Source organism: Neolamprologus brichardi, chromosome 3, assembly GCF_056152115.1.
Source record: "Neolamprologus brichardi isolate AB-2024 chromosome 3, ASM5615211v1, whole genome shotgun sequence".
Lineage (NCBI taxonomy): Eukaryota > Metazoa > Chordata > Actinopteri > Cichliformes > Cichlidae > Neolamprologus > Neolamprologus brichardi.
The window spans coordinates 50,832,074-50,851,720 of NC_142106.1; the positions used below are offsets into that span (position 1 = coordinate 50,832,074).

A 19,647-nucleotide genomic window follows, 5' to 3' on the forward strand; every position below is an offset into this window, starting at 1 on the left:
TAAACTTTAAGAAAACTGTGTGCTACTCAACAATAATTAAGATTAGTTGCAGCCCTAAGACCTCGACATGCTTCAGCATTTCTGGTAACATCATTGTTGGTTGATAGCTGGTATATTTTTGTAGTTTAACCGTCTCTGCGTCCAGTTTTTCTAACTTCACACCAGAAATGTCGATATGCTGTTTTTTCATCATATTTGTAGATCTACACACAGACTTGTGTACATGTATCACTATAACTAGATATACAAAGATGCATTACACAGTATATACATGTGTATATATCACCAAATAAAATGTGGCGTACCTTCTGTACGAAAACATCCCTTTTCACCCTTTGCTCATATGAATTTTACCCAATAAGAAGCTTTCATTTTTTAAAATACAGTTTTTAAATTACAATTTAATTAAGAGAAAAAACCCTGAAGCCTGATTGGTTTTGTCACTTCATGCAGCAAAAACATGAGTTTTGCTCTCTAACAAAGAGCAGAACGTTGGGCCATCAGTTCCTGCTCTGAGGCTCAGACGCACTCTGGCTATTCAACAGGACTATGATCCGAAACACGCCGGCAAGTCCACCTGTAAACGACGGAAAAAACGATTTTGGCCAAAGTCTAGACTGAAATCTGAGGCTTTGAGCTGGAAAACACTTCAGGGTGGCTGATTTCTTCATTTTATTTTGTGTCATTGCAAAGAAGACTAGACCTAAGTATACAAAAGCTCCTCCACAGTAAGGTGAAAGACTCACAGCCATTGACTGACAGCACAAACAGTTACCTGGGGCAATTATTTTATTTTATTTTTTTACACAGGCTTAGGTATGTTTAGCTTTTTCCGTTTAATAAATGCTATTAATTAACAGCTGCATTTTCTTGGATCTTTACTGTCTAATATTAAAATGTGCTTGATCTGGAACATCCTAAGTGTGACAAATATGCAAAATATAGTATAAATATACATACATTTATATAAATGTATAAAGAAGAGCAAATATAGTATAATTAAACAGTATAAACAGTGCTATAATATATATCATAGCACTGTTAAAAAAATGCTGTGTCTGTGCTGTGATGAACTCTGAAACCTGACTGAAACTCTTCAAATAAACCATTCCTCTGCAGATGATCTGTTAGCTGTTTGACAACTACTCTTTCAAGGATCTTTGATATGAAAGGAAGGTTGGAGATTGGCCTATAATTAGCTAAGACTGCTGGGTCTAGAGATGCTTTTTGAGTAAAGGTTTAACTACAGCCAGCTTGAAGGCCTGTGGTACATAGCCGATTATTAGAGATAGGTTGATCATATTTAAGATCGAAGAATTAATTAATGGCAGGACTTCTTTGAGCAGTTTTGTAGGAATGGGGTCTAAAAGACACGTTGATGGTTTGGAGGAAGTAATTATTGAAGATAACTCAGAAAGATCGATTGGAGAAAAAGAGTCTAACTTAACATCAATGGTACTAAGAGTAGCTGTAGATAACCATTTCACAGATGTAACATTGAGTATTTTTTCTCTCTAATGGTTCAAATTTGATTTGTTTGTTGCTGAGTAGCTATGCCAGTTAATCTTTGGGCGTTAAATGTCATTGTTTTGTTTGGCTGCTGGTAAGTAAGAGATTCTTAGGTTCTCGATCCTTCCATCACAAACAGATGCTCTGAAATACGAAACCCTTTCACTAGTAGCTTCTAGCCACCAGCTATAACAACTGCTTTAATAGTAGTTAAAGCTAAAATTAAGCATTAGATACTGTTATGGCCGTTTTTATCTCCAGCTCTTTTCTTTCCTTTTCTACTTTAGCTTCTTTTTCCTGTAAAATTTGCTTTTATGATTTGGCTGATGGTGTCGCTTTCTCCGACTCTGCCTTTAAACCACCAGGTGATACACAATGAGACTACACTGTAGCCATTTTAAAACCATGCTTTGATCATAGCAGTATATGTGAGAGTCACCTTTTCATTTCTTTATTCCGCTTCATTAATGCTGTTCTCAGTAATGATCAGCCATCTCGTCCACGTGGATTCTGCAAAGTCCTGAAAAGAAGCATCCTTGAAACTTTAAAGCAAGGTTGTTTGATCTTTGTTCATTTTTTCTTTAGAAACCTGTTGAAGCATCACTTTAACACTCTTCACAGAAGTCTCCAACCTGCCGAACTCAACCATTGGTTTGTTTTATCTTGAATGTCAGAACCCCAGAATGAGGTGACAAAGGATTTTAAAATTCATACCAAAGGTGCAGTTTCTAAAATTCTTGGATAAGTTCACATCTCAGTGATCTTGAAGCCAAGATCCGAGATCAAGTGTCGTGAAAATCTAGATAACTGAATGTAAATGTGATAACTCACAAAAGCTCACCAATGATTTTCACATTTATTCTGCAAGAGCAACCAGAACTTCAATGTTGAGGTTGCCATTCTCTTTAATGTGCACAGCGCAGTCCAGGAAAGGCAAACAGTCGTCCTTCGTGTCTTCCCTGGTGAACTTGATGTTTTTATCCACAGCGTTAATGTGCGCAGTGAAGGATTCCACTTCTTGTGCCTTGATTTTGACCCAGGTGTCGTCTACATATCTGTACCAGTGGCTGGGTTCTCTTCCTTTGAAAGAGCCAAGAGCCTTCCTTTCCACTTCCTCCATGTAAAGGTTGGCTACAATAGGCGACACCGGGGAGCCCATGGCACAGCCATGTTTTTGTCTATAGAAACCCTTGTTGTATTTAAATGTGTGGTGGTGAGGCAGAGGTCTAACAGAGTGCAAATCTGATCAGGGATGATTGGTTCTGTCTTCTTGTAGGCGTTTTCTGACGGTCTCCACTGCCTCAGTTGTAGGTATGCAAGTGAAGAGAGAGACTACATCAAAGGACACCACAGTTTCATCTGCCTCAAGTGAAAGTTTCTTTACCAAACCAAAACAAAGCAACTAGTACTGAGTGTCCCTGTTAATGTTGTTCCAACAGTGTCATGAGAAATGTTCATCAGCACCATCATTACAACTGAGCAGTCCTGTTTTGTGACATCACAGCTATCGGACTCAAAAACAGGTCACTGGCAGCTAAAGTCATATAACATACTGCCAAGAGATGAAAATACTGGAAAATGCAAAGTTTTCAGCCATGAGATTATTGTTTATGCAATTTTAGGAAAAGATAATTTGAAAAAAAAATTATGCTACTGGGGATGGTAATACTGCTATTAAAAATATGATTAAAAACATAAAAACTGCTTGTCCACATTTATTTTTAAAGTTTATTTTAATCAGAGTATGAATAGTGTAAAATTGGAGCACTTGAGAATCAGTCTTGAATGTTTCTGTGTAACCATGATTTCATTTGATTTCATCGCATTGCATTAAAAAATACATTCTGCTGTTTACTATAAAATAACTGATTTTAATGAATTCAGTGATGCCACATTAAAAAATACAAATATTCAGTAAGATACAGTTTTATTCATAGGTGTTTCTTAACTTCATGGTTAATGAACAGCCTCCGATTATCTGCATCATACTCAAAACTCATTGCAAACCATAAGATCTTCAACATCAGTGCAATAAACAAAGTTATGATCGGTTTAATAGAATAGGCAGGAAGTGCTCGTCACAGAGCCTACATCTAAATAACTCAAATGCTTCTTTTGTCAGATCCAAGTCTCACAGTCTCATATAAGTCATTTAACTCTGACGAGTGAACTCGAAATTTCAAGTTAGCCCTGGCAGTCAGGAAGTGCTGTGAAGTTATGTAATGTCCTTGTTACCCTTGAAGCAGAAGCTGGAAGCAGAAGCTACCAGTGCTCCAGCTGCCGGGTAGGAATGCAAACTGCTGCGTACTTTCAGCGTGGTTTTACAAATGGCGAAGTCCTCGTGTTGCTAGCTGGTTTGTGTGCTGTTACTATCAGCACAACAGCTTTCACAGTGGTAGCTCTGTGATGCTATCACTAGCCGATTTTTAGTGTGCTAGGTAACAAGGAAATTACGTAATTCAAGACTGGCAAAGCTCACTAGAAATTTTAACTTATTTTACTGACTCAAAATTTTAACTTAACGTCAATTTTTTTTCTCTTAAATTTCTACTTGTTAACTTGAAATGTTGAGTTATTCTTGGAGTTACTCTTTTGTTTCCAGTAGCAGAAACCAGCTACCACAGAATGTTTCAGACTGGTGTCATTGGAAGTAGGGCTGGGTATCGTCACTGATTTCTAGAATCGATTCAATTCCGATTCGATTTAATTCGATTCGATTCGATTTGAATCTGGGAAATTTTGACAGTCAGAAATATTATAATTCAGATCAGTACATTTACATATTTTTGTATCTATAAAAAGGAAGCTGACACATTATCAAAGGTGTGAGCATCACAGCAGAGGCCTTTGTGTCAAAGTAGCTGAAGATAAAACACAAAAAAACATGAAGGTGATTTTCCTGTCCTGGGATTTTATACAAATATTCTGCAGTACATCAAAAACGAAAGAAAACCATTAATCAACATATGAACATTACCTCTGAAGTTACAGCGGTTTTATTAGAGACAGGGCTAAGTGTTTTGCATTTTGCATAATTTTAAAAAGTTTAAATTTGTTCAGTATTGAACGGCAGAAATTTGGTTTTCTTTTCGGAAGTATGTAAAACGAAAAAAAACGTCGGCTGACAGCCTGTAAACAACGGTACACTTGTGCGTAACAAGCAAGCAGTAGCGCTTTTAGATACGGGCGACACGGGCGGTTGCCCGGGGCGGCATCGTGGTGGGGGGCGGCATCACGGACATCGGCAAAAAAAAAAAAAATTGCTCGTACTCATGCTGCCCCGACATCAGCCAGCGCATACTGGGAATGGTACAGGCACCGATCGGTTTTCTATCGCCCATTTGCTGGGAGTAAGGGCGCCCTCTGTTTGCGAGGTGCGCCTGCTGCTTGCGGCACAGGGAGGAGAGGGCGGGGCGGCGGGGGATTCTCTGGCGGATTCTCTGGCTGGCTGGAGCAGCGTCTAATAACCAACTCGCAAAATAAAACAAAATAAAAACAAAACAACAAACATGAAAACACCAGACATCATGATACAGACTCATAATTTGAAATTCGAAATTCTATACAAGAAAAGTGAGCACGAGAGCCCTCGGTGCGCCTGCTCGCTGCTGAAGTCAAAGTAAACTTTATTGTCATCTCCGCTACATACAGTCCAGTTTATAGAGAGACGAGACGACGAGGCTCCAGTTACAGCAGTGAAAGTAAACAAACAATAAATATAAGAAGAGTAAGAAAATAAATATACACTTTAGGACTCGGGGTAAAGGGATCAATAACAATTTAAAATTTATAATTTACAGTTTGATGATTTAATGCAGGGGCGATTCTAGGATCAGAGCTTTGGGGGTGCTGAGCACCCAGAGAGCTGCCCATCCAGGCAAGGTAAACTTTTCTCATCACAATGAGACTTCTTCCCCATCTCTGTCAGTCCCTGCATCCCTAAATGCCTCCAGTTGTCCCGAGTTCTCTCTGACTGCCTCCTTGGTGCATTTAAACCCCTGTTCCTCCCTGTCCTCATCGTCTGTTGTCTTCATCTCCATTATCAGTCATCATAATTTTACCCTCTCTGTGCAAGTCTGCAAATTTCTTTATTAAATCATAAGTTTCTTAAATTCATCAAGTCTCTCTGTGCCTGGGTCCTCGTCACAAAACATGACATCACTGTTTTGTACATTTTAACACAATTTAATCCCCACATTTTTGAAAGAATGGCAAAACACTTTTTTTGAAAAGTCTGTAACAAAACCATCAAATCTGATCAAGGTTATTAAAATGCTGTCAAAGAAGAATGGATTGGAATAAAAAAAAAATACATATCCTAACCTTAATTACTGGGGAAAAATGATAAATGATGCTCATAGTGAGTAAAAAGTAAACTGTGTGCATTTTTTGGACAGAGATTCACTTCTAAAGTGTATGTATAATACAATACAGATACATAAAAAATACACTCCAAAAATAGAAGAGTCCTTGAAATATACAAAATATTATTAGAAAATGGAGACACTTGGCCTTTGGTACAATGTATGTATTGTATGAAAAGATCTTTACTGCAGATACTACTATGGCTCTGCAGATTTTTTCTTTTCTTTTAACCTATGTCGCCTCGCCTTGAGGTTGGTAAATCTGTCTATCACATTTTGGTGGTCAAGTCTCTCAAGCATCTCTTTCTCAACTGACATCACAGCCAGGTGCTGGAGTCTGCTTTGACCCATGGTCCTTCTCAGGCAGGTATGGAGCTGACTCAAGACACTAAAAGACCTCTCACAGCTACAGCTGCTAACTGGGTTTGTTAGGGCAACCTGAATAACAGTTTTCAGTTTGGGGAAGATCAGATTATCCAGAAGATTGTACAATGTTAACATATCTTGAATGGCACCAGCCTCACTCTTGAGCTTTATAAAGTCTTTGGCAACCGTGACTTCCTCTGACTGAAGCTCAATATGGTAATGCAGTGCCAGGGCTGACAACCCAGTTTGTTTTGCAGATTCTGTATAGCAGCTTTAATATAGGGAGAACACAACTTCCAGATTGTATGAGTTGTTTGTATTAGTTGTTTGTCTTTCTTTCTCTTTGCCAGTTTAACAGTTACTGTTTTGCCTGTTAGTACTCCCTGTCTGTTTTCTTACCTGGTACTTCCTGATCTTGTACTTTGTCCTCATGTTCCCCTCTTTCCTCTCTCCCTCTTTGGACTGACAATCTGTACACACACACACACACACACACACAAACACAAACACAAACACACACACACACACACACACACACACACACACACACACACACACACACACACACAACAGGAGTTATAAGGTTAATGGGCATCCAGTCAGTTAGCTAGTTAGTACATTGGGTTCAATATCGGCACATATGGCAAAATAACCAGTTTCTCTCATTACATTTCAAACAGGACAGTGGTAACAACAGCAGGCTACGGACAAGTAAGTTAAGTTTTAGATTTTAAATAGGCTGTATACATTTCAATGAGATCAACAGGGCAGTCAAATATCGCTAATTTTACTAAAGAGCAAACATCGTTGGAAAACACGTTTTCAACTAGGGCTGCCACAAACAATTATTTTGATAGTCGACTAGTCCCCGATTATTTTTGCAATTAGTCGACTAATCAGATCATCATCCATTGGATGTACAACATACAGCTTATTGCACCAGCAGCATCTGCTCTCATATAACTATCATTAGCTTACAGCTCTAAGTGTTTAAGGTATGTGCTAACTAAAAATAAAGACAAGATGATAGTTTATTAAATTTGAATGAAATTTGCAGATTGTTTCAGTGAAGTTTAATAAACTCATTGTTATCTAAAATATAACAGGACACCGGAGTATATTCTCGAGCATCTCACACTTCTGATAATCAGTTGTCTGCTTGACGTTTATTCAGCTGTGTAAAAACTATAACTTTAATCTCAGCCTAACCGATTTACTCAGGAACAAATAAAATACTAAAAAAAGGTGGTCTCAGCCACCATCGCTCTGGCAGCAACAGCGCTAGAGCGAGTAGGAGAGAGCCGAGCTGGAACAAACCATTTTGGGAGGGGGGAGGTGTTATCTATACTTTTGTTGTTAAAATGTTCCATCTCAATTAAGTACTGTATGCTTTTTATACTTTAGTAGTGTGTCCCACAAACAGCAAATATTTTCAAAAAAAGTAAGACATGTTTGGGGGTGCTTTGATTCATTTTGGGGGTGCTGAAGCACCTCCAAAACTGGGCTAAAATCGCCCCTGATTTAATGTCTCACACACAGCCCTTCGAAAGGGGAGGGGGGCTGGCTGCTTCCAAATAGAGGACATTTCGTTCATAATTTTGTAAATCCAAGCCCATTATGTATTCATGATTTGAATCCTGGGTTGTGTGAAATCTCAGAAATAAACCTTAGACAAAGTGAATCTGTGAACTAAGGTGTAGGTGTGTTAGGTTATGTTGTGGTGATCCTCGAGTTGGGGGATTGGTGTTCATACTGGAGTGCAAAATTAAAACCAAGATGGACAAGAAAAGTTCAAAGAAAACTAAAGTTTAGTCAGTTTTGCACACCTGCCAGTCCACAACAGGTGACGCTGAGCACAACGCCGTGGAACTCCTTCACGTGCATTAGCGGGTCCAGACACTGTTAGCTTTGAACTTTGGTCTGCGTGTGGCAGCTGATAAGGTTACAAAAAGGTATAAAGGTCACGCTGGTCTTTGATCGTCGGTGATGTTCTTGAGCCGTAAAAACGTACGTCTGTGCGTCCTATATCAACACGAAAGAGCTTATTTGAAGTGCAGTAGTCATTGTTGATATGCTAGCTGTAAAACCTTTGCTAAAGAGTTTGGTCAAATCTACATGTGTGCAAATAGACAATCAGTGAATAACACTGTAGGCCTCCCCATGGGTGACTGACCTGTACCTACACAGCGTCACTAAACCAACGAAGAAAAAACTTTAAATTAAAATCATTAAAATTATACTTTAAATCAAGCGTGTGTGCAGTTTAGTTATCAGGTATTAATGCACAATTTTGAACCCAGCATTACATTTATATGTTATTGAATAATCTTCAAGGTCACTAAAATGTATACATTAATGCATTTAATCTGACTTGTACACTTTCTTAAAAGAAATATCTGATACTGCACTTCAGTCAGCACAGAAACTGTCTCAGTAAGGCCTCTGACACTGGACTCATCTCTGTGCTTGTCCTGCCAGACTTCACTGCAGCATTCAGTACTGTTGAGCATAATATTTCAGTACACACATTAAAGTATGCTTTCCACGCTTGTCCCATTTTCTTCTGTCTTGTATCTCTTCAGAGTGCACAGTGCCTTGAAACATGATGAACCATAACGTGGCTGACCTCCCCAGCGGCCCACTCGATGTCTACAGGAACAAAGCCTCCTTCAACTGGAAGGACATGGTCCGCTTTATAGATGGAGAAGATATATATCTATTCAAGGTAACATCACAGGCTGTACTCATGGCATTGTGTATTAAACAGCGTTTGCGTAAGATCAGGAAAATCATATGGTAAACCTAAACTGTTGTAACTTGCCACTGAGAAGTCAAGAGATTTTCACTTAGAGCATAGACAGGATGATATATTTACATCCTTCCCTTTAACTATTGCGTTTTCACTTCTCTTAGAATAAATCATCACACTTCTCCATGATTCTGCTTCTGAGCTATTGACCAAAACACAGATGGATTTCACTTTGTCTTACTCTGTCTGGTCATTTCCACATTATAGCAACATGTGTTCAGGACACTGGAGAACGACCCTCTGTTTGCCCGTCAGCCTGGTGAAGATGTCCCCATGGAGAAAAAGAGAGAGTTGAACTTTCTGAGGTATCTACTTGGTAAACTACAGCTGAAGTGATGTAGCACCTGTCGTGTCCTCTGTTCTGTAAGTCGGTACTTTCTAAAGACAATAAAACTCCATATGAAAATTCACAGAATGAAGCAGCTGCTTCGGTACAACTTTGTCACCAAGGAAGAGGCGATGGCCAATCCCTGGAAAGCGATGTACCTTGACGACTGTCTGGGCATGTATGACTTGGCCATGGTTGCTAAGTTCTTCCTCAGCCTGGGGGTAATTGTGTTTGAGTAAAATGTCCTCACACAGACACACAGAGTGCATGTTATATGAGATAACTTAAGATTGTGTTTCTGAGCAATGTTAAGACGGTTTATGACTTGCAATTGTTGCAAAGCAACATCTGTTTTCACTCTAAAACAAGCAACACTGTAATTTTAAACCATAGAACGTGTGGTTTGTTTGTTTGTTTGAATTTCCACAAACTTTAGGAAGTTTCTAGTTTTTGGATTGAGCCACTATTATTATTCTCCAGGATGCATTTACAAAACATCACCAAAAGGGTATTCTGCATAAAGATCGGTTGTGTTAAAAACAGTTTTTAAAATTGGGGGAAAAGCTTTCGTTTGTTTAATATCTTCACATAGCTGTTATTATTTGTTTTTCTCTTTCATTGTGTCAATCAGTGAGTTAGATTCAAAACCTTTTACGTTTCAGATGTTTGGAGCAACTGTTGCCAACTCAGGGTCAAGCAGACATAAGAAATTTGTTGAAGACACTGAAGACATGAGGGTAAGACAGCGAATCCTGAGTAAGAGGAGAAAGGAGTCGACTGCTTACTATCTGCTATTGTGTTCATAAAACTTTTACATATGTGCTTATAGATCTTTGGATGCTTTGCATTGACTGAGTTGAGCCATGGCAGTAACACCAGAGCCATGAGGACCACGGCCAAGTATGACCCCTCTACTCAGGTCAGTACACTCTGAAAACACACACACAGACACACACAACCTTGCAGGCAGTCTTTATCTGGATGGGTTTTGTCATTCCTGGGAACTGCTGGAGACAACTTCCCATTCTTGGAGTTACTGCACCAAATGCTCAGAGTACCACAGGAACCACTTCCTGATTGATATCAGCCACTTTTTCCGTCTGCTGGTTGTACATGCCATGCAGGGGCTCTTCTTCCATGATGGTTCCACTTCTTGCTCTTCATCTTTCTTGGGTTTCTGCTGCCTGAGGAATTCACTAAACACATAATCGGATGTGGCCGTCTTCCTAATGTACTCATGGATCTGTGTAGTTTCATCTTGAAAAGTGTTTTTTACACACAGTAGTCCATGGCAACCTTACTTCGCCTTAGCGTGTAGTCTCAGGGTGCTTTGGAGTGAAACCCTTCGTGCATGCTGAGGTCCGGCTTGTCCTCCTTTGACTAGCTGATTATTCCCTGTTTTTGTTACCATCCGACTACACTGCTCATCTTCAAATGACATTCCAGTGTCATTGCTGTAGATCCTAGTGGTATAGATCAGTTAATCAATGTCTCGTTCACTCTTGGAGTACAGTCATCCATGTAGAGGAGGTATCCATAGCCAGATTTGATGACTTCACCGAAGGGGTTCAGGCTTATGAAGAACAGTGGGGAGAGAGCATCTCCTTGGTAGATCGTGCACTTGATGCCAGTTGCGCTATTAGCTTGAAGTTGGCCTCTAGTGTTGTTCTTCACATCCCCACTGTAGGTTCTGAGGGTCCCTTTGATCCTGTACAGAATTCCAGGATCCATGTGTGGAGCATTGAGTCATTGAATCATCTTGTAGTCAATACAGCCGGTGCACAGGTCGGTCAGTCTGGTCTTACAGTCTCGGGCTACTTCTGTCTACCAGTAGCTGCTGTTTCGTCTTTCGTTAGCCCTTCTGAGCATGTCTTTTCCATTAGCAGCTGGTTCATTTGTGCTGCCAGGTGCTCATGGAGTACAGTTTGCTTCTTCAGCCAGTGGGTTTGGATCATCAGGGCCTGGTGTTATCCAGCTGTTCATGCTGAAGACTCTTTCTTGGATGTTTGCCACTGTGATGGTTACTGGATCCTTTTCAGGAGGTTGCTGTGGTCTGCTCTTATGGTCACTAAGCGTTATTAAGTAACGTCCTTCTCCCATATGGTCTTCCAGTATTGCTCCGTCTCCAGGATTGGTAGGTATTTTCTCATACTGCTTCTTCTACTGCTGATCTGATCGAGCAGTCTTGGTTTGGTGGTTGCCTGGAAAATGGCATTTGTCTGACTGCACTGTGATTATGGTGTGGGGCTCTGCCCTGTAGACCCAGTCCAGTTCAATTCAATTTTATTTATATAGTGGCAAATCACAACGACAGTCGCCTGAAGGCATTTAATACTGTAAGATAAAGACCTTACAATAATACAGAAACCCCCAAAATCAGACACCCCTAATGAGCAAGCACTGTGGCAACAGTGGGAAGGAAAAACTCCCTTTTACAGCTACACCCTCCAGAAATGTTTCATCTGGGCTCTTATCTAGAAGTTGCTAAGCTTTCTCTTCCACTTCCAACCAACAACATTACATTTTAAGACTTTTATATAAGTTTTTTGAAGTTGTGAGCTTAATTTTAACTGTCGACTTTTGGCCGTTTCATGCGATCATGTCATAAGATAATGAAATAAAATAAAATTTTAATTTAAAATTATGAGGGCATTTGAGAGAGCACCCCTTAGGTCATACAAAGTCTCTAATAGCTGACTTTTACTTTGACTAATGGAGGATCACATGGAGGAATTTTAATTTCTCCTCACTTGAACTGATTTCTGTTTCTCTTCTGTAGGAGTTTGTGATCAACTCTCCGGACTTTGAGGCTGCAAAGTTCTGGGTGGGGAACCTGGGAAAGACTGCTACCCATGCTTTGGTGTATGCTCAGCTCTACACACCTGATCAGGTGTGCCACGGACTGCACTCTTTTGTTGTGCCGGTGAGTTCTGGTGAATTTGAATATCTTTAAAGAAATGGCTGCTTGCATCACAAGGTACAAGGCAACTATTAGTAGGGATGGGTACCGGTATCCGGTGCTATGATGGCACCGGTTCTGACATAAACGGCAGTAACCAGACCGAAAAGCAGCGCACATTTCGGTGCTTTTTTTTCTGAGCTGTGATACACTTTAGATTCTAGCCAATCATTTTACGTTTCCAAGGATAGTAGGCGGGTCCAGGTACGTACGTTATTTTAGAGCAGAGCTACAGATTAAAAATGCCCAAGGCGAAGCGGTCAAAAGTCTGGCTGTACTTCACAGCAAAAGATGCAACCTTTTTTTTTTCTTTAAAAGCCGAGAAATGCACTGTATTCGATAGCTTGCTGCGAGACCTCACACTGAGCACATCTACTGTGGGTGTGGTGCCTGTTATTGGTCCCGGAGTTAGCAACATCCCCCAAAAACCCGAAGAGTAGAGTCCTGGCTCCTAGCCCTGCCAGTGTAGCAGAAATGATGACGGATGATGATGGCATCAACAGCCGTTCTTCTCTGGGTGAGTAGCTTAATGTTGTTCGTGTGTAGTTTACGTTGAGTAGGCTAACCACGTTATTACATTAATGTATGGTGAACTAGCAATCATCATCATAGCTAGATGCGGCTGTCTTCTTGTTTGATGGCAGATACTCCCTTCACCCTGGCCAAAAAGGCTAAAATGATCAAAGAAAAAGTGAAAAACAGTTAAACATGAGAGGCTTTGTATTTTTTCCATTGATTAAGCACTGCTTCCAGCCAAGAGTGATACCATATATGCCCCATAGCTGCAGAAAAGGCTAACATTGTTATCTTTTTACAAAAAAAACAGCTGAACATGAGAGGTTTTTGGACCAATTTTGTGTTCTCCATTCTTTAAGCACCGGTTTGAGCACCGTTTAAGCACCGGCACCGTTTCAAAAGTACCGGTTTGGCACCGGTATCGGATAAAACCTAAACGATACCCATCCCTAACTATTAGCAAGTCCAAGAGCATTTGTGTTGTCAGGTAGCTATTGAAATAAGGCCATCCACTCCAACAGTGTTTAGAGCCATAGGAGACCTCACAGCTAAGTTTCTAGTAACTGATAGGGATGTGAAGCTCAATACTGCTGTTTTGACACTGTGTCGAGCTTCTGAAGTGCTGATGTTTCCAAACAGTGTGGTTCAAATCATCCAGGTCACGTGACTCAGAGCGAACTAGATTTCGGTGCGCTTCAGCCGAGGATGATTTAACTGATGGACGTGCATGAAATGGACTGTTACACTTGATCAGAATTAGACCCTATAAACAAATGTTTCTTTTTATAAAGAAGGGAAAAATTACAGTTTTTCATTTAAATATAATTTTTTTTTTAACTTTTTATTTTATACTTTTTCCAATTTTATAGTACATGCAAACAAAAACATGAAAAAAAAGAAGATATATATATATATATAAAGGACACCCAATCTGTGGAAGAGGGGAAAAGGGAGGGAAAAAAACAAAAAAACAAAAAAACAAACAAAAAAACAACAACAACAACGAGGAGAGGTCCCTGCCCTATGGGGCTGAGTGAGTCTTATAAGCTATCCATTTTGTCCACTGTTTTTGGTGTTTGTCAGATTTCAGTCTCAAAGTGTAGGTCATTTTCTCCATTGTCTATATGTCCTCGATTACATCAGTCCATTCTTCCAATTTTAAAGGGTCACTTTTCAGCCAGTTTTTTGTTATTACCTTTTTGCTTGACAACAACATAATTTTAAACAAGTAATGGTCCTCCTTTCTTACATTTTCCCATATTCCAAAATACATTACTCGTGCCTCACACAGCACGTCATACCCCAGCACTTTCGTCATTGTTACCGCAATGCTTTCCCAGTAAGATTTGATATTTTTACACTTCCAAAACACATGAGAATGATTGGCGTCCCAGTCTCCACATAATCTCCAGCATTGTTGGGGTGTTTTCAGCTGCTTGCTTTTGATATAAGGAGTAATAAAGAACCTAATCACATTTTTCCAGCCATATTCTCTCCATCGTCGAGAGCTAGTGGAATTATGCTGTGTGAGACATACGGATCGCCAGTCATCCTCTGACAGCTCAAGATGTAATTCCGATTCCCACTTTTGTTTGATATCTAATGTTTCATTCCTATTCAAATTTTGCAGGCCATTATATAATTTCGATAAAATTCTTGATGAAGGATTTTTATATGCACCTGTTATTACTTCTATTATATGGCTTCCTTCTCTCAAGAACTTCTTCCTAATTTCTGTATTGTAAAAATGTCTTAATTGAAAATACCTAAATAAATCTGATTTATCCAGTCCAAATTGTCTCTGTAGATTCTCGAAGGATTTGAATGTTGTCCCGTCTATTAATGTACACATTGCTGTAATTCCTTTATTGACCCATCTTAAAAATGTACTATCCCATTGTCCACTTTGGAATTTTGGAGAATATGCAGGCCAAATCAGCAATTTACAGTCTTCTATAATTCTATATTTCTTCACTATAATCCACCAGAGTTTAATAGTGAATTCAGTAATGAGATTTGTGTTCGTAGACTGGAGATGTAATTTATAAATATAATTTTAAATTAATTAAAAAGAAAAGTTAACACATGCCAGCTACCAGCTTTACTTGACAGTGTGTAGAGGAAACCTGGTGACATGAGCTCCTAGAAAGTTCTGAGGGCTGTGAGCAAGCTAACAAAAACCTGTGGTTATACTTAATATTATCATTTATGTTTTATTGTATTGAGTTTTTGTGAGCAACACAAATGTTAACAGAGGGAGGATTTTGCTGAAGCACTCTGTTCATTACTGGTGATGGGAATTGATAAGAATGTAGCGATTCTGATGCCATCATCATCATCAGTTTGATACCTTATCTGTTCTCTTATCAATTCTCACTGGGTTCTTGTTCACTTTGTTTTGAGAGTCACCGCCGTTGCTAAGCAGCAGGAAAGAAATGACAGTCATGCAGATTAACTGTGGGTCAGATGTGTGTCCACGGTTGTTGAGGTGTTTACCTTCTTTGTTGTACGGAACCCCTCCAAAAAAATAAAAAAATTGTGTCCACAAAATACTACTTCGTGCCCTCGAAATAGTATAACGTGCCCATGAAATACTTATTTGTGGCCAGAAAATACTATTTTGAGGGCACGAAATAGGTATAACGTGTGCACGAAATGCTAATTTGTGGGCACGAATTGGGTATCACATGGCAACGAATTACGCATTTGTGGCAACGAAATAGATAACGTGTGCACACCATATTGATACAATTCCGGGACAGCTGCGTAGAGACATAAGCATAAGAATAGGCTAAACCTATTCACCATGGCCAGAGACGGTATGATTGAGTTTTATTAGGCTGGGAATGAGCTACAAATGCATTTTGAAAAGCCTGCAATGCAAGGAACCATTTTTACGGAGAGACATTTAAACAGGATATTAAGATAAGATAAGATAACCTTTATTAGTCCCACATGTGGGAAATTTGTTTTGTCAAAGCAGGAAGTGGACAGTGCAAAAGTTATATAGCAATTATTATTATTGAGAGCCCAGTTGCTTTACAGACGTAAGTACGACCTGGACGCCGGGATAGATTTTATTGTCAACCAACTGCAAGGGTCTGGGAAGGATCACGGTTATCGGTCAAGTGTTTCATGCCCACAAATTAGCATTTCGTGCGCACGTTATACTTATTTCGTGCCCTTAAAATACTATTTCGAGGGCACGAAATAGTATTTTGTGGCCAGAATTTATTTATTTTTTGGACCATGTCATCAGAGGGGCTCCGTATTGTTGTGATTAGAGTTGTTAATTAAAAAAGCCATTATTACACGTTTCACAGAACACTTCACTTAAAAGTAATGCAGTATGATACTTAATTACTCTGGGAAAAGGTTATTTATTATACTACTTGTTACATTAGTTGCAAGTTGCTCTGTAAAAAAGCTAACAATAAAAAATAACAACGAGGCTACAACTCCACACACCAGCACATCTCTAAGGTCTTTGTCTTAGTAGAATTCAAAGCTGACTGCAAAAAGAAAAGATGGCTGCTGGGCTCAGCATTCATTCAGCTTTCACTCTGTGTTCTTAGCTAGCTTTGCGTTAGCATGCTCTATTGGCAGATGCTAGCAAAGAATCAAAGTTGTGTGAGGAACATTCTGCGGTTGTTTCTGTCCTGCATGCAGTTTCCCACTTTACCGTTTATCTCATCCTTTTGTGCAATAAATGTAAATGTTGCTATTTTCCTCCTCTGACCTGCAGACTGAAATCAGCTGATTGTAGTGCGAGTGCTAGAACTGACAAGTGGGATTGATAGGCAGACTAAAATTCCAAGGAATTAGACTACTGGGAACTGGTTTTCTCAATTCCCATCCCTGTTCATTACAGTTGCAACAGGCTCAATATTTTCTTGCCTTGTTTGTGCGGGGATTTCTCCAAAGTGTGTGGTGGTCACCATTATTGACAGTCTGGTGGAATAAGTAGCTTTGTTAGGACTTGTCTGTGTTACGGTTTCACAGATTGTCACGGGGTTGCAATAGCCAAATTGGCCAGCAGGTGTCACTGTGGAGATGCGATTCAGATTGTTTTGAAACCTCCGTACACGCCTCGCTCTGCCCATCACTAGTACCTGATCATTTTTCAAGCTCAGATGGCGTCCCTCAAGTAACTTTTTTTTCAGCTGCACCACAGCAGATATCTCCGTCTCACCCCGTCCCAAGCATCCTCTTGTTACAGCAGCCCTCTACACGTCTTCCCTTACTGGAGGACATGTAAATCTTTTCTGTGGTTCCTCTTTTCCTGCTGCTTGCATGTCTGTCTAATTTTGTCTCCAGAATGCTTGACCTGTGCTGTCTCTCTAATTTATGTCATTTCTAATTTGGTCCATTCTCTTCACTCTCAATAAAGAAACCTTAGTATCTTCCACTCTGCCACCTCCAGCTTGTCATCCTGTCAGCAGGTCTCACTTCCACCAGATAAACCTTTCCTTTTCACTCTTACTGCTGTTCTTCTGTCACAAATCCTCATGTCAACCTACCCTGCCTGGACTCTCTGCTATCGCTCACTTGTGCGCTGTGCATAACCTACAACATGGGCTGCACGGCCCTTACAGAAAGGAAGATGCATACAAAAGACTATTTATTTTAAATAAAATGGTGTGTTATTTTCATTATTTCTTAAAAATGACAACTGTCTGAAAAGACTTGAGAACACCACGATTTCTAAAAGCGTTAGAAATCATGTATGATCAGCAGAGTTGGTCAAATAAAGTCATACTGCAGGTATCTTATACTGTGTGTTATTTTCAGATGTTTGTGTAGATTTGTGTATTTGACACACAGCCAGTTAAGCTGTAATCACTCTGCTCCAGGTGAGAGATCCCAAGACCCTGCTGGCTTTGCCTGGTGTGCTGGTCGGAGACATGGGGAAGAAGCTGGGTCAGAACGGAATGGATAATGGGTAGGTGACTGCAAATGCTGCATTTGTAAAATAAGATGGAAAACACAAGCAAATGAAGACATGATGCCCTTGATGTTGTGGAAATATGTTCTCCCTGGCTATTGCAGTCAGAGACATGTCAGAGACATGTGTTGGTGTGCTGGAATGGTACACACAGTGTTTCAGAGTATTGAACGAACATTACAGTTCTCTTCATGAATCTTTTTAACCACACATTTGACATTTAGACTGTATGACTGTGTCTTAGGGGTGGGCAGTATTATGGATGTTTATATTAATAATTTTATCCAAAGAAGTTTCCTCAGGTGGTTCTGGAAATAAAGGAAATCGACTCTTTACAAAGTGGAGAATTTGTAAATACCGTAAAAAATGCTCCAGAGGAACATTAAACTGCTTCAGGAGCTGCGTGAATGAGGCAAAAAGGTCTTTGATATTTCTAAGTCCATTACTTTCCCATTATTTAAAGGCAGAGTCCATCATGGAGGGTGGGAACATGTGATTTGAGCTGATAGGTGCTTTAATTGACATTAAGTGTAACCCCAACCTTTTCCTACATTGCACCCAGATTCTGAGTGAGTCATACAACAAAGGGTTAGTTGTACAGTTCTAATGGAAGAGCTGGACTCAACAAAGCTCATAGGCACGTTTGACTCAATGACTCAATTTGGAGCCAAGCTGGAGTCTCTGTAGTTAAACTACTCATCCAGTACAGCATATTTCAAATATTTGCTTCCCAATAATAAGACTGAAAGTTTGGCCTAGTTCTCTGCATGAAATCCTTGTGAATTCATGGACTTTTGCCATTCCAAATAAATGCAGAGATATGCTTAGTCAGTGTTATAAAATACTTATTGGGTAAGTAGCATGGGATACATTGAAATAAATAAAGGAACTTGGGTCGTATGTTCATTTTGATAGAACTGATGTGGCCAGTTAATGGCAGTGGTAAACTGGTCCATCTCTGAAGATCTGTCTCAGTATTCTCAAGCAGCGGGACAAAGTTTCGTTCATAAAGACCTTTGTATGAGTGGGTAACCTTAACCCCCGATAGGTCACATACTCTGATTTAACTTTAAATTGAAAATTTGAAAATGAAACCTTCCTGGCTACAGAGTTGACACAGAGAAGTTCACTTTTATGCAGGTTCAACTTGTAACCTTTTGCCAAAACATTCAAAAATGGCGAGAGCACGGGAAGAGATCATAAAGGCTCTGACATATACAACAGGAGGTCGTCAGCATATAAGGATATTTTGTGCTCCTGGTCAGCTCTGAAGATGCCCTTAATGCAATTGTCAGCTCGCAGCTTAATCACCAATGGATCAATTGATAACGCAAAAAGAAGAAGTTTTTTTCTTTATGCTACGTGTTCTGACCTGTCTCACCAATGTGACATTTGTGTGATGTATGTATGGCTGGAAGAGGTCCAATTTTGCTGCAGGCAACTGCAAGTGAAAAATAAATCATCCTCCTCGATTTCTCAGTTTTATCTGAATGTAGAAGCAGACGTCATTCAGGTCTTTTTGTCTTTAAGACATTGCTGTAGCGTAGCTAATTCTTGTCTTCTGGCTTCATGTAAAGGAAGGTTGGAGATTGGCCTATACTGTAATTAGCTAAGACAGCTGGGTCAAGCGATGGGTTTTAAATAGTGATTTAACTATTGTCAGCTTGAAGGCTTGTGGTATGTAGCCAATGAATAGGTTGATCAAATTAAACACTTATGCATCAATGAAAGGTGGGACTTCTTTGAGCAGTCTTTTAGGAATGGGGTCTAAAAGATATGGTCATGTTTTAGAGCAGGTGTGTCCAACGCCAGGCCTCGAGGGTCGGTGTGCTGCAGGTTTTAGATGTCCTT

At 39.8% G+C, this 19,647-nt stretch overlaps 2 protein-coding genes across 3 annotated transcripts in view; one reads left to right on the forward strand and one right to left on the reverse strand.

Annotated features, from left to right (window-relative positions):
* The window catches only part of LOC118455797 (peroxisomal acyl-coenzyme A oxidase 3-like), a 79,102-nt gene extending 72,441 nt beyond the window's left edge, over positions 1–6,661 (reverse strand). The window contains exon 1 of the mRNA XM_087837835.1: positions 6,639–6,661. The gene's annotated coding sequence lies outside the window, so the exon portion shown is untranslated. The remainder of the gene's footprint in view (positions 1–6,638) is intronic.
* A 164-nt stretch (positions 6,662–6,825) lies between these two features.
* Positions 6,826–19,647, forward strand: part of LOC148105754 (peroxisomal acyl-coenzyme A oxidase 3-like) — a 28,147-nt gene continuing 15,325 nt past the window's right edge. The window contains exons 1-8 of one of the 2 annotated variants that reach the window (XM_087837836.1): positions 6,826–6,950; positions 8,822–8,964; positions 9,256–9,353; positions 9,462–9,597; positions 10,039–10,113; positions 10,206–10,295; positions 12,156–12,299; positions 17,705–17,793. In XM_087837836.1, the coding sequence (XP_087693962.1) occupies positions 8,842–8,964; positions 9,256–9,353; positions 9,462–9,597; positions 10,039–10,113; positions 10,206–10,295; positions 12,156–12,299; positions 17,705–17,793 (755 nt within the window). In that variant the 5' untranslated portion in view covers positions 6,826–6,950; positions 8,822–8,841. Of the gene's footprint in view, positions 6,951–8,061; positions 8,083–8,821; positions 8,965–9,255; positions 9,354–9,461; positions 9,598–10,038; positions 10,114–10,205; positions 10,296–12,155; positions 12,300–17,704; positions 17,794–19,647 lie in introns of those variants that run through there. The other variant, XM_087837837.1, reaches the window with a different exon arrangement.